This window comes from Trichosurus vulpecula, chromosome 9 (genome assembly GCF_011100635.1).
Source record: "Trichosurus vulpecula isolate mTriVul1 chromosome 9, mTriVul1.pri, whole genome shotgun sequence".
Classification (NCBI taxonomy): Eukaryota; Metazoa; Chordata; class Mammalia; order Diprotodontia; family Phalangeridae; genus Trichosurus; species Trichosurus vulpecula.
The window spans coordinates 14907187-14920435 of NC_050581.1; the positions used below are offsets into that span (position 1 = coordinate 14907187).

General features: G+C 49.1%; 1 protein-coding gene across 2 annotated transcripts in view; it reads left to right on the forward strand.

Moving 5' to 3' along the window:
- The window catches only part of RHBDF1 (rhomboid 5 homolog 1), a 52628-nt gene that overhangs the window by 33064 nt on the left and 6315 nt on the right, over positions 1 to 13249 (forward strand). The window contains exons 2-12 of one of the 2 annotated variants that reach the window (XM_036737862.1): positions 879 to 1054; positions 1580 to 1710; positions 3248 to 3355; positions 4729 to 4942; positions 7502 to 7708; positions 7973 to 8095; positions 8392 to 8552; positions 9679 to 9936; positions 10918 to 11029; positions 11965 to 12039; positions 12306 to 12467. In XM_036737862.1, the coding sequence (XP_036593757.1) occupies positions 905 to 1054; positions 1580 to 1710; positions 3248 to 3355; positions 4729 to 4942; positions 7502 to 7708; positions 7973 to 8095; positions 8392 to 8552; positions 9679 to 9936; positions 10918 to 11029; positions 11965 to 12039; positions 12306 to 12467 (1701 nt within the window). In that variant the 5' untranslated portion in view covers positions 879 to 904. The remainder of the gene's footprint in view (positions 1 to 878; positions 1055 to 1579; positions 1711 to 3247; positions 3356 to 4728; positions 4943 to 7501; positions 7709 to 7972; positions 8096 to 8391; positions 8553 to 9678; positions 9937 to 10917; positions 11030 to 11964; positions 12040 to 12305; positions 12468 to 13249) is intronic. The other variant, XM_036737863.1, reaches the window with a different exon arrangement.

The following is a 13249-nucleotide window of genomic DNA, read 5'->3' on the forward strand; positions in this document are numbered from 1 at the left end:
GGCACACAGATGCCAGAAGTTGGACAGCCAAGCATACACTGAATGAGTCCTCTGCTTCTGTGCTTTTCTAAGGTAGCAAGGTATATGTAGTAGAGAAACCACAGGGAAAAGAATCAAGAGACTCAGGTTCTGGCCCCATTTCTGTCACTATCTTAGGTAAATTACCGCCCATCTCTGTTCCTCAGTTTCCCTAAATGTAAACAAAAGGATTAGGACGATGCTTTCTAAGGTTCCTTCCTTCCAGCTCTCCCATTCTGTGTTCTTTGCTCCAAAGATGCTTTTAGCTCTGATGTTCTAACATTCTGTGTTCTGAGGTCCTTCTAGGTTTAACTTTGTATGGTTTACATTCTAAGGCTCCTTAGATATTCTAGGCTGCCCAGCCTCAGAGGCAAGGCCAGTAGGTTTAAGATGGTCTGAGTATATCCTCCTGCATGGTCTATGCTCTGTCCATAGCCATAGGGAACCAACTTTGGCAAACTTTGGTCCTGGAGAGACTCTTTCTTTGTTCTGTTCCTTGAGTCACTAACTCCTGCAAAATTTTTTAGGATTTGGCTCCCTCTGGTGGCTCCTGGGGAATATGTAGCCAAGTTGAAGTGACCCTGGGGCAGAGGGGGATGCTGGGGCATTTTGACAGATAAATGTGATGGGGTAGGTACCTATTATGTCTCTGTTTTCCTAGCCCAGCTCCATAGCCTCCCTCACATTTGTTGTTGTGGGATCTGGGAAAAAGCTGGTTCTTGCCCTTGGTGCTCCTGATGGATGGATTCCCAACTGAAGAGAGTAGAGGGGTCTGGCCCTCTGTACATATCATATTATCATTTCTCCATGAAAAGCCCTAGAGCCGGGCTTCTGTCTCCATTACTTCTCCCTGTGCCTAGGCCCACCTGCTGCCTGGGCTGGGACAATGACTGAGGCTCAGAGGGACAGCTCCAGCAGCTTACAGAGGAAGAAGCCACCATGGCTCAAATTGGACATCCCAGCTTCGACCCCGGCTCCTGCTTCAGCCCCAGCCCTGGTCCCAGCTTCAGCAGCTGAGGAGCCCATCTTTGTGCCGGTAAGAACCATAGGGGGACCTTTCAGGTATGGGGCAGAAGAGTCCGCTCTTTTCCTAATAGACACCTGGTCACCAGCTAAACCAAGTCCCTCTAAGTCCTAGGCATGATCCAAGGGGGGTGATTCATCTCATCTTCTTGGCTCCCTTGGGCTTTCCAAGAATTACGAGTAAAAGGAGGCTTAGAAATGGCCTGGGAACAATTTGGGTGGTGGTACAGTGGTAATCTCTTTTTTTTTTTTTAATTAATTAACCTATTTTTAGTTTTAGTTTGCAACATTCAGTTCCTCAAGGTTTTGAGTTTCAAATTTTCTCCTCTTCCCTCTCCTCCCCACCTCCCCACCCAAGACAGCATGCAATCTGATATCGGTTCTACATATACATTCACACTAAACATTTTCACAATAGTCAAGTTGTAAAGAAGAACTATAACCAATGGAATGAACCACGAGAAAGAAGAAACAAAACAGAAACAGAAACAAAAACAAACAAAAAAAGTGGTAACCTCTTTCACCCTTCCTCCAATAGCCTCTGAAGCGCCAAGCCTTTCTTCGGAGTATCAGTATGCCAGCTGAGAGTATCCGAGTGCCATCCCCCCACGAACCAAACCGGCGCCCAGCCTTACAAAGACAGACATCCATCACCCAAACCATCCGCAGGTAATGGTCTCTTGTCCCTAGGGCCCTTGGGAACTTGCAGCCTGGATTCCTATACTCAAGGTTGCTCAGCCTTCCTGACTAGAAAGACTGCATGGTATTTTGGAAAGAACTGAATTTGGAGCCCTAGGACTGGGGTCTAATCCTGGTTCTTCTGCCGAGGCAGAGATCATCTAGTCCTATTCCAGAGAAGGGAAGTTAACTCTCAGGCCTCTTCCAGCTGCTCTTCCAGGAATAGGAAACTTCCTAACAACTTCTGATCTCCTTAGAATCCCAGCTGGGACCTGGTCATGGGCTCTATGGGCCCATTTGGATTCAGAAAGCCTGGGTAGTGTGGAGTGAGGATGGGTAGTGGCCAGCAATTAGAAAAAGAAACAAAGTTTACAGGAAAATTAGGATGGGGGAAGGGAGAGAGAGTACCAGGAAGAGGGCATCTGTTGGCAGGCACAGAGGTCCTGTCCCTGGGAGAGACAGACAGTGGGAGCCCACTGGCCTCTCATATTGTCTTGGGGGAGGGGGGAAGGAGAATGTATGCAGAGGGAACCAAGGGGCCCAGGGTCAGGATCTTTCTATATCTGTGCCTGTGGGAGGGGTTGTCAGGGTATGTCATGCGTCCAGGAGGGTGGGAGCTTGGTGCTTGCTTCCCACAGTGTCAAAGCCTAGAGTGGGTTCTCAAACTTGAACTTTTATTTGATATTTTGATAATTATTTCCATCTAATTGGTTTCCTTTGTAATCCTCTGTGTTTTAATTTGTGCCTTTAAAAACATTATTCAGAACAAGCAAACATCAGTTTTAGAAGGGGTTTTGTCAAAAGGATTATTTACACACAAAAAGTAGAGAACTCCTGCCCTAGAAGATAGTGAAATGAAACCAACCTTTCTGACCCCACTTGGCAGTGATTCCTAGTTTACCGTCTTGTTCTGTTCTTACATGAATCTAGATCTCAGGGGTTTTATAATTTGATAGCCAATCAGCTTTGCAAAGTGTCCTCACTGGCTGCAGTTGACTCCAGATCTCAGAGACCCAGATTCCCAGGAGGCTGTTCAGGAGTTCCTCTGTACCGTAGGCTGCTAAGTAGACATGAGGAATAGGGACTGGGGGACACAGGGACACTTGATTCTGCCCAGACTCCTCCCCTACTTCGGGACATCACTTGGACATACCTTGTCCTTAGGGCTGTTTACTCCCCTCTTCCCTCTTTGTCTAGAATCCCGCATTCCTTATCTTCTCTCCCTTTTCCAGCTCTTTCTGTCTGTCCCATATGTTGTCCTCTCTCTGTTCCTCTCGTCCATCCTTCCCCACCCCCTGCTAATGGCTCTCCAGGCCTCTTATCTCTACTGATGTAATTTTTCCCTGTCTAGCTCTCAGTCTCTCACTTCTTCTCCCCCACCTCTTCTAGCTCTAGGCCTTCTGTTTCTCCTCCAGTTCACTCTTCTCTTCCTCTCTCTCTCCCCCACTTCTTCTCTGTTTCTCTGTCACCTGCATGGTGCTCTTCCTCACCTTTCTCCTCCTCCCTCCTCCCCATCCCTCCCAAGCAGCAGTCGACAGGTTCACTTTGAACGAATCCACACCCTGCCCATCCTCGGCCACCAGGCCTCCCGCCGGCCCCTGAGAAAGCGCCAGTCTCTCTCTCGCTCCCTGCTCAGGTATCTGGTGGGAGGGCAAGTGGGCGCATGTGTGTGTGTGTGTGTGTGTGTGTGTGTGTGTGTGTGTGTGGTGTGTAGACTTTTTGCAGGAGCCCATGTAACCTGCTGTGCACGTCCAGGGAGGCCTTGTTAATGCTGACCAGGCTTTCCCCTTTGAGCAGGGCTGTGGGAGCCCATCATGCTTTTGCATGCTGCTTTCATACCATTGCATATTGCTCAGTGAATGTCTGAATGCACCAAAGTCCATCGTCCCCTACCCCGTTCTTTTCCTGCCATTGATCTTCATTCTAAAGGCTTTGTAAGTATCTTCAGACCTTCTGTGTTGAGTAGGACTGCTCTTGCCTGGAGATTTGGCCCAGTTGAACTCTGTATGGTTCCGGGGCTCCCACAAAATAGGCAGATACATAGTAGAAAGTGGCCTCCCTGCCCTGAGTGTCAGAGGCCCTGGGTTCTGATCCTGGCTCTTTCTGTAAGTCTGTGTGAACCTGGGCAGGCCCCTTAACCTCTCTGAGTTACCATTTCCTTTCTATGAAACAGATATTGATTATCCTTGACCACCCTACTTCAGGACTGTGGTGAGGAACAAACTAAATAAAGGATGTAAAGAGAATTTTAAAACCTATTGTACAAATGCCAAGGATTAGTATTCTGCCCTGAGAAATGGCTAATCCCTGTGCACTCACTGTGGGTAGGTGGAGGAAAGACACTGGGAACGTTTGGCAGTTTGTTCACAGGCACGCAGTGGGTCAGGGTTCCATGAGGTCTGCCACTAAGTGTCTGCCTACAAGGCTGTCCATCTTCATTGCAATGTCTTTTCTCTCTCCCTGACCAGGAGTAAGTGGAAAGACCGCAAAGCTCATGGTTCCTCCCCATATCCTCAGCAGTGCTGGAGGGGGAATGTTAGGACTGTGTTGTGGGGGTATGAGCCAGACTAGCTGCACTTTGGACTTACTCAGTCTGAGCAAAGCTGGGACAAGGAACACCAGATGATTCTTAGTTGATGCAGAGAAAGTTGCAGTCAAGAAAATAGAAAAAATGGGGGCAAGGATTGGGGTTGGGATGGGAAACCAGAGGGAAACATCATGGAGCTCTCAGAGGGAGGGAGGTGTGAGATGTGGGCTCTGTATGGGGGACATACCAAAGCACCGAGGGAGGGAGGTATGTGTGCTACATACAGTGTAAAACCAGGGGCCTGGGGGAAGAAAGGAGAGAAGAGTGGACTGTATACAGGGGGAACTCCCATGCATCGGGATGGGAGACTAGAATTTAAAGCCCCTAGTGTCTGGATGGGGTGGGGTGTCCCTTCCTATTGACAGCCCCTTTCTCCCGCTCTTCCCATCTAAGGCTTGCTTTCCCTCTCACCCATCTCCCAGGGGCACGGCTGACTGGTTTGGGGTGAGCAAGGACAGTGACACCAACCAGAAATGGCAGCGCAAGAGCATCCGTCATTGCAGCCAGCGATACGGGAAGTTGAAGCCCCAAGTGATCCGGGAGATGGATCTCCCAAGCCAGGACAACATCTCTCTTACCAGCACAGAGACTCCTCCCCCGCTTTACGTAGGGCCCTGCCAGCTGGGCATGCAGAAGGTGAGAGCCCGGGGAGCAGGGGCAGGAAGGAGTTCACAGAACCTTACAGGCTTTGATGTAGGAAGAATGTCTTAGAAATCATCTGATCCACTGGGATGCTGTGGGTGATGATGGAAAGAAAGGGTATTGTAGTAGGAGTCAGAGGGCCTGAATTCAAGTCCTGGCTCTGAGGCTGAACAGCTGTGTGACCTGGAACAGGTCTCCCTTGTAGGAGGGCCTGTCTGAGCCCGAGCTTCCTCATCTACAGAATGGAAGCAGTGGAGAGTATTGGATCTGGGGTCATTCAAGTCCTCATTCTAGTATTTACTGTTTCTTACTTCAGGGATATTAATGAAGATAAAAATTGGGTAATATACTTAAAGCATTTTGTAATCAGAAAAATGGTAGAGAAACAAGAAATACTGTAACCTTTCACCCAGTGTGGGAATTTCCGCTATACCAGTGTGTCCCAACTGGCTTTGATCCATGGCAAATTTTTAACAGCATACAAAGCTATTTGCTACCAAAGGAAAGAAGGAAACAAGCATTTATTAAGTGCGTACTGTGTGTCGAGCGCTGTACTAAGCACTTCACAAATGTTATCTCATTTGATCCTCATAACACTCTGGGTGTTTTATTAAACTGAGGCAGGGAGGTTTTAAGTGACTTACCCAGGGTCACAAGGTCAGTGAGTATCTGGGGGCCGGATCTGAACTTAGGTTTTCCTGATTCCGGGCCTGGCGCTCTATCGTGAGCCACCTGGCTGCCTCCGAGTCAGGATGATATGGTAGAGAGCAAGCGTGTTGACTTTGGAGTTGACAAGGCTTGGGTTCAGATCCTAACTCCGTTTTGTTGCTGTTGTTGCATTGTGTCTGACTCTTTGTGACCCCATGGACCGTCCTGCCAGTGTGTTTTCTAGGCAGGTACTGGAGTGGTTTGCCATTTCCTTCTCATTTTACAGATGAAGAACTGAGGCAAACACGGTTAAGTGACTCTCCCAGGGTCACACAGCTGGATTTGAACTCATGTCCTCCTGAATCCAGTCCTAGCGCTCTGTCCAGCCACCTCCTAGCTCTTCCCTCTGTGACATACGACCAGTTGCATAACTTCTCTGAGATTTGGTTTCTACCTCTGTAAAATAAGGACTCAGTTCAATTTAATTCCGTATGCTCCATCAAGCCCTGCTGCTGGCTGGGCTCTCTGCTAAGTGTAGAGGCTACAAGGACAAAGAGGGAACCTTCTTGCCCTCAAGCAGCTTACTTACCTTCTTCTTAGCCTGGATGAAGCTCTCTATGGGATCCTTATGGCTTTCAATCCCCTGCTTCCAGGAAGAGTTGTTACTGCCTGATACTTATACATTTTCTTTCTGTCCTGCCCTTACTAAGACCTGCCCCCTGAGCCTCAAAGAAGAGGCTGAGAGAGAGGGGGGAAATTCAAGGGGGAAGAACTGAATTGTATTTGTCTGAAAAGTAGTTTAGGTTATGAAACACTCTTGTCCTACAGCATCCCAAGAGGTAGTGATGGTGGCAATGTTGGCAGCCATTATCAGGAGTAATGGCAGTCCCTTATGTCATCATGCACATACACACATGCATCACATATGTGGGTATCCATGTACACACATGCTTACATGAAAGCATGCACATGTACACACACACATATATTTATATGTATATCATATTGTGCATGAACATGCATATATACATATGTACACAGACACACACACACACACACATACAAATACACACACACTACTTTAATAAGAGTGAGGGGCTGGTGTCCTATTGAACTCTATTCATGAATCCCAGAATGAGTTAGGAAGTCTTAGCTGGAGCTGGAATCTGGTCCAGCATGTTCTGCCCTGAAGTTGGTCTGTCAGTCACCACAATAGCAAGAGAGAATTTGCTGTGCATGCGGAGCCTGGCCATGGACATGGGAGTGGGTGAGACGAGAAGGTAAGAGGTGTAGTTCCTCCCCAGTCAGAACTCACTGTGATGGGTGAGGTTGGACATCCATAGGTAAAAATAGAGAACATACATATAGAGAACAGAATGCCAGGAAATACATGTTTAACCTAAGAATTACTATGGTAATGAAGTCTAACGGTACTGCCCTAAAGTGGAACGAGCTACCTCAGGCTGGTAGAGAGCTTGTCATTGGGGGTCAGTGGGTGGAATTTGAAGGAGGAGGGAGTGGAATGTTTTCGGGGGACTGTGTGTCCTTTGATTACAGGTCTTTTAGCAGAGGTTGGAAGGCTACTTGTCAATGTTGTTGTAGAGGGGGTTTGTTTTGGGGCAGAAGGTTGGACAAAATGACCTTTGAAGTCCTCTCCGGCTTCCCCTGGGGACATGGTCTCACTCCATCCCTTATAGTCACCTCCACTTTGGGAGAACTTGATGGTCCCTGTCCTCTAACAAGGCCTTGAAGGCAGCGTGAAGATGTTGAGTTAACTTCTTCTGTGTCCTCGGGGACGAGAACAGAAGAGTATGTATGTGTGGCCCTAACAACAGGGGATAGTTGCCTGCACCTCCCTCTCCGGCCCCTTCCTCCATCCCAACTAGGCCCTGTCTCTGGTTGCAGATCATCGACCCGCTGGCCCGAGGCCGGGCATTCCGCGTGGCAGATGACACAGATGGTTACAGCATTCCTCACACACCTATCACACCTGGGGCCACCTCCCTTTGCTCCTTCACTAGCTCCCGCTCTGGCTTCAATCGCCTGCCGAGGAGGCGGAAGAGGGAATCTGTCGCCAAGATGAGCTTCCGGGCAGCAGCAGCTCTTGTGAAGGTAAGCAGGGCTCAGAGGTCGTGTGTGTGTGTGTGTGTGTGTGTGTGTGTGTGTGTGTGTGTGTGTGTGTCCATGCCTAAGAAGTCTCATATGTAGGGAGATGCATGAACACCTGTGCATTAAAATGTGAACGTATGTATGTGGGCATGTGCTGATATCAATGTGTGCATCATGTGTGAAATCTCTTGAGAAGACATGAGGGGTCCCTTTGGGGCTGTTCCCCAGGCCCACAGAACTTCACCTCCCTCCCTCCCCTCCTTGTAGGGCCGTTCCGTGAGGGAAAGCACCTTGCGCAAGGCCCAGAGACGAAGCTTCACACCTGCCAGCTTCCTAGAGGAAGATACCGTGGACTTCCCTGATGAATTGGATACGTCCTTCTTTGCTCGGGTAAATGAAAAGCCACATTTGCCCCCAAATGCAGGGTCCCTGAGCATGGCTTCTCTCTGCCTATCCTGCCCCATCTTTTCAGGAGTCTATCTTTCCTTGTCCTGGTGTTTCTCCTACTTCATCTCCAGTTCAACCAGAGGGTCCCTTCCCGTTCCATCATAGCTTTGTCCCCTGGTGTCGTCTCCTCCTTGGTCCACCACTGGGTGTTCTGCCCACGAGAGGCCTGTTTCCCTGCAGCCCCTCCCTCCCTCTCTGCTCCTGTGATGAGCGCCATCCCCACAATCCCATTTGCTCAGGAAGGAGTCCTCCATGAGGAGCTGTCCACCTACCCCGATGAGGTGTTTGAATCGCCTTCAGAAGCCGCACTCAAAGAGTGGGAAGAGAAAGTGCCCGAGCAGGCGGACCTCACAGGGGGTGCCCTGGACAAGAGCGAGCTGGAAAGGAGCCATCTGATGCTGTGAGCGGCCCCCTCACTGGGCTGGGCGGGTCTCTTGGGGGCAAGCGCCCCTGAGTTTGGGGGGAGGGGGAATCTTGGTAGGGCTCACCCCTGAATCTGACGACCCTGAGCTGCTTATCCTCTGATGGAGAACCCAGCAGGGGATAGTAAAAAGAATCTTGAACTGGGAATCAGCATCTCCGGGTTCAAGCCCTCACGCTCTAACTATGTGTTCTCAAGCAAATCACTTTCCATCCCAACCTCATTGTCCTCCTCCTCCTCTTATCAAACAGATGAAGGCATATTTTTGCTTGATAAAAGGAAAGAAAAGAGCTATCCAAAAAATGAAATAGATTTCCAGGATAGAAGGGGTAATGGTAGTGAATTTTCTAGCACTGGAAATCGTGCAGAATAACCATGTTAGAAGGGATCAAAGGGTAGAGAAGAGATTCCTTTTTGGACCAGATGACCTCTGAGAGCCTTTTAACTTTGAGATCCTAAGGGAGTCATTTGTGTGCTCTCCTCCTCCTCACAGTGCCTGGCACATAGTAGTTGCTTTTTGGGTTACTTGTTTCAGTCACATCCAACTCTCCATGACTCCAGTTGGGGTTTTCTTGGTAGAAATAGTGGAGTGGTTTGCTATTTCCTTCTCCAGCTCATTTTACAGATGAAGAAACTGAGGCAAACAGGGTTAAGTGACTTGCTCAGGGTCACACAGCTAGTAAGTGTCTGAGGCTGGATTTAAACTTAGGGAGGTGAGTTTTCCTGACTCCATCCCCAGCCTTCTATCCACTATGCCATCTAGCTGTCCAGTAGGTGCTTAATAAAAGTTTGTTAATTGATTAAGATTTCCCCCGAATTAGTCATTCCTAGGTGAGCTTTCCAGGGAACTTATTTAACAATTATATATGCATATAGACATACACACACACACTCACATATATCTGCATGCATATATATATGCACACACACACACACCCCTAACTTATTTCACTTTAACAATAACAATTATATATAAAAGCAGTTATGTCATTTTCATGTACTAGTCCACATCTGCTCTTGGAGGAGGTTGGGAAGTAGAAGGTGCCCGAGCCTCTGGGCATCAGGGAATCCCCACGCGGAAGCCTAGTTATTGTCTGTGTTTCAGACCACTGGAGCGGGGGTGGCGAAAGCAGAAGGAGGGGGCAGCTGTAGCTCCCCAGCCCAAGGTGCGGCTACGGCAGGAGGTGGTGAGTGTGGCAGGGCCACGGCGGGGTCAGCGCATTGCCGTGCCGGTCAGGAAGCTGTTTGCCAAAGAGAAGAGGCCCTACGGACTGGGCATGGTGGGTCGGCTCACCAATCGCACCTATCGGAAGCGCATAGACAGCTACGTTAAGCGGCAAATTGAGGACATGGATGACCACAGGTGGGGAGTGGGCATGGGGGCACAGACACTGGGGGTTGGAGTGACCAGGAAGGTAGTGGACACTGAGGGGTGGAAGGAAGGATGAATCTTCTAAGCACGCCCATAGTATGAAATTCCAGATTTATGTGAAAGATTTGGTACTGAGGCTTCCATTAATAACAATATTATATATTCTGTTCTATTACTTATTTATTAATATTACACATTATATATAGTGCCTTAAGATTTGAAAAATTCTTTATATCCAGTATCTTACTTCAACTTCATACTAACCTATTGAGGTGGGTACTATCTAGGTATTACTTGTCAACATTTTACAGATGAGGAAACTGAGACGCAGAGAGGGCAAGTGACTTGCTCATGATCACATAGCTAATGACAGAGACAGGATTTGAACCCTACTCTGCCTGATGCCAGGTCCGTTGCTCAATCCTTTATACCATATTTCAGAAAGCTTCACCACAGAGTTCAATCATAGACTCCTAAATTTGAGAGTTGGAGGGGACTTTAAGGAGATCAGTGAGTAGACAGGCTGATTTTACAGAGCTTTGGGTTTGGAGTCAGAGGACCTGGGTTTGAATCCTGACCTTGCCTGCAGGATCTTGGGTAAAGCACTCTCCCTCTCTGAGATTCGCTTTCCATACCTGTAAAGTGCAGGTCAAGTCCTTTCCAGCTCTAAATGCTAGGAACCCCTTCATTTTGCAGTTGAAGAAACTGAGGATAGAGAGGGAGATGGTCACATGGGAAGTTGGTAATATCAGAGTTGAGGCTTGAATTTTCCTCTGCCCTGTGCTCCCATTTTTATTATTATTCATAGTAAGACTGACTCTTTCCAGGTTTTTGAGTGGGGGTGTGTGGGGAAGCAGGTCTGTTTTGGAAAGTAAAGCCCCTCTGTGTATAGTAGCCTGGCTGCTGTCTCCTTGGGGCTCTGAGACAGGTGCTGGCCTGGCTCAGTGCTGAACCCCAGTGTTCCTCCTCCAGGCCCTTCTTTACCTACTGGCTGACCTTCGTTCACTCCCTCATCACCATCCTGGCCGTGTGTATCTATGGCATTGCTCCCGTTGGCTTCTCTCAGCATGAGACAGTAGACTCGGTGAGGACACCAGGGAGCTGAGGCGAGGTTCTGCTCCTTCCCTTAGCCCCGCTCTCCTGGCTCCCCTGGCTTCTGCCTTTGGTCTCTTACGCCATCCCAGGGCAAGGCGGGAGTTGGGATAATGCCGCTGCTTTCTGTTCGGTGCCATGTCTGGTCTTTGGATCCCACCTTGGACCAGCCCCTTCTCTCCTGGGGCCTTAGGTTCTCTATCGGAGTATTTGACTCCTGTGCCCTCAGCTCCATCATTGGCCTTTATTCCCTTGGTAAAAGCCTGTGGTTCTGCTTGGTCAGGCTGGGACTGGAGAACATCCCAGAGAGGGAAGATTGGATGACCCTCAAATCTTCTCACACTGATCGGAGGGCATATAGAGGCAAAGTCACTGGATTTAGAAACAGAGGATCCAGGTTCAAATCTCCTGTTCCCTGCCACATACTGTCGATGTGACCTTGGCATTTATTTCTCTGGGCCTTGGTTCTCTTATCTATAAAGTGATAAGGTCAGATGATCTCTAAGGTTCCTCTTATTGTTGTGTCCGACTTTTCGTATGGGACTTTCTTGGCAAAGATACTGGAGTTTCCATTTCCTTCTCCAGTGGATTAAGGCAAAGAGGTTAAGTGACTTGCCCAGGGTCGTACAGCTAGTGAGTGTCTGAGGCTAGATTTGAACTCAGGTCTTCCTGACTCCAGGTCCAGCTCTCTATCCACTGAGCCGCCCAGTTGCCTCTAAGGTCCCTCCAAGTTCTAGATCATGATTCTGTGAATGATCTTGTGGCCCCTCATTCTGCCTCCCCGCCTGGTCTTTCTGGGATACTTTCCTTCCGAGCCTTTGTTGTACTCCCTGCTCCATTTTCCTGCTTGCTATTTCCTGGGGTTCCCCACCCAATCTCAATCTCAATTCAATCCCACTTCCTTCAACCTCCCCACTTTCCCAACAGGTCCTGAGGAACAGAGGGGTTTATGAGAATGTTAAGTACGTGCAACAGGAGAACTTCTGGATCGGGCCAAGTTCAGTAAGTTTTTGGTGGCATAGTGTGGCACAGGCACTTGATTGGGAGTCAGACAAGGGTTGGACTCCCTTCCTCCACTGCTTCTACCTTCTAGATGAGGCCTGGGCCTCAGTTTCCTTTGTTGTGAAATGAGGGATTTGGACTACAAAGGTCCCTTCTGCCTAGAAATTCTGTGACTTAGCAAGGGCTTGGTGGGGCCAGGCAGGGGGTGTCTGTCCGTACCTGATCCATGATTCTCCCCACCTTACCTGTGACTCACCCTCACCCAGGAGGCACTCATCCACCTCGGGGCCAAGTTCTCCCCATGTATGCGGCAGGACCAGCAAGTACACAACTTCATCCAGGCCACTCGGGAGCGAGAGAAGCACTCGGCCTGCTGTGTGCGGAATGACCGATCGGGCTGTGTGCAGACTTCTGAGGAGGAGTGCTCTGTGAGTCCTTGCCTCCTGCCCCGAGGACCCCCGCTCCTGCCCTGATCCTAGTGACACTGGGAGCACATGGGACCTCGGAGATCATTTCATCCAAGCCCCCTTCATTGTATGGATGAGGGGACAGGAGGGGAAGGGTCTTGGAAAGGCCCCACTGTACTTGAACCACGTCTCTTGTTTTCCCTCCATGGGGGTGCAGTTGTGGAGACTGGTTTGGGGTTTGCATATCATTGATATAGCTTCAGCCTGAAGTGGTCCTATAGTCATGGATAACCCAGGCCTGGCCTCACCATGATTACTCGTGGGACTTTGGGGCAGTCTCTTTGGGTGTCCTCTGTTCAGTGGATGGGTCCTTCTGGCCAGGATGGTCCTCTGTGAGAAGTGCCATGCTAGAATAGAAAGAATGTTGAATCTGGGCACCAAAGACCTTGGCTGAAGTCCTGGCTAATTAGTGTGTGGCAAGTCACTTGTCTCCTGAACCCCATTTTCCTCACTTGTCTTGTGCTGCCTGCCTGTGCCAAGGCAAACCCTGTAAACCTAAGCATGCTCTTAACACCCTTGTTCAGTTTTTGAGTTAACATTTGACTTGTCACCCTGAACATCATGACCTTTTATTCTGTTTCTGCCTCCCACCTGCTCTGTGCCCCAGCACTGTCCCCGGCCCTGACCATAGAAAGGGGGGGAGTCAGACGGATGACAAGACCCCAGGAATTTCCCACCACACTTGCACTAAAGCCTGGGGTCGTCTGTCTGTGATATGTGTCTGTAAGCTTCCGTTATTTACT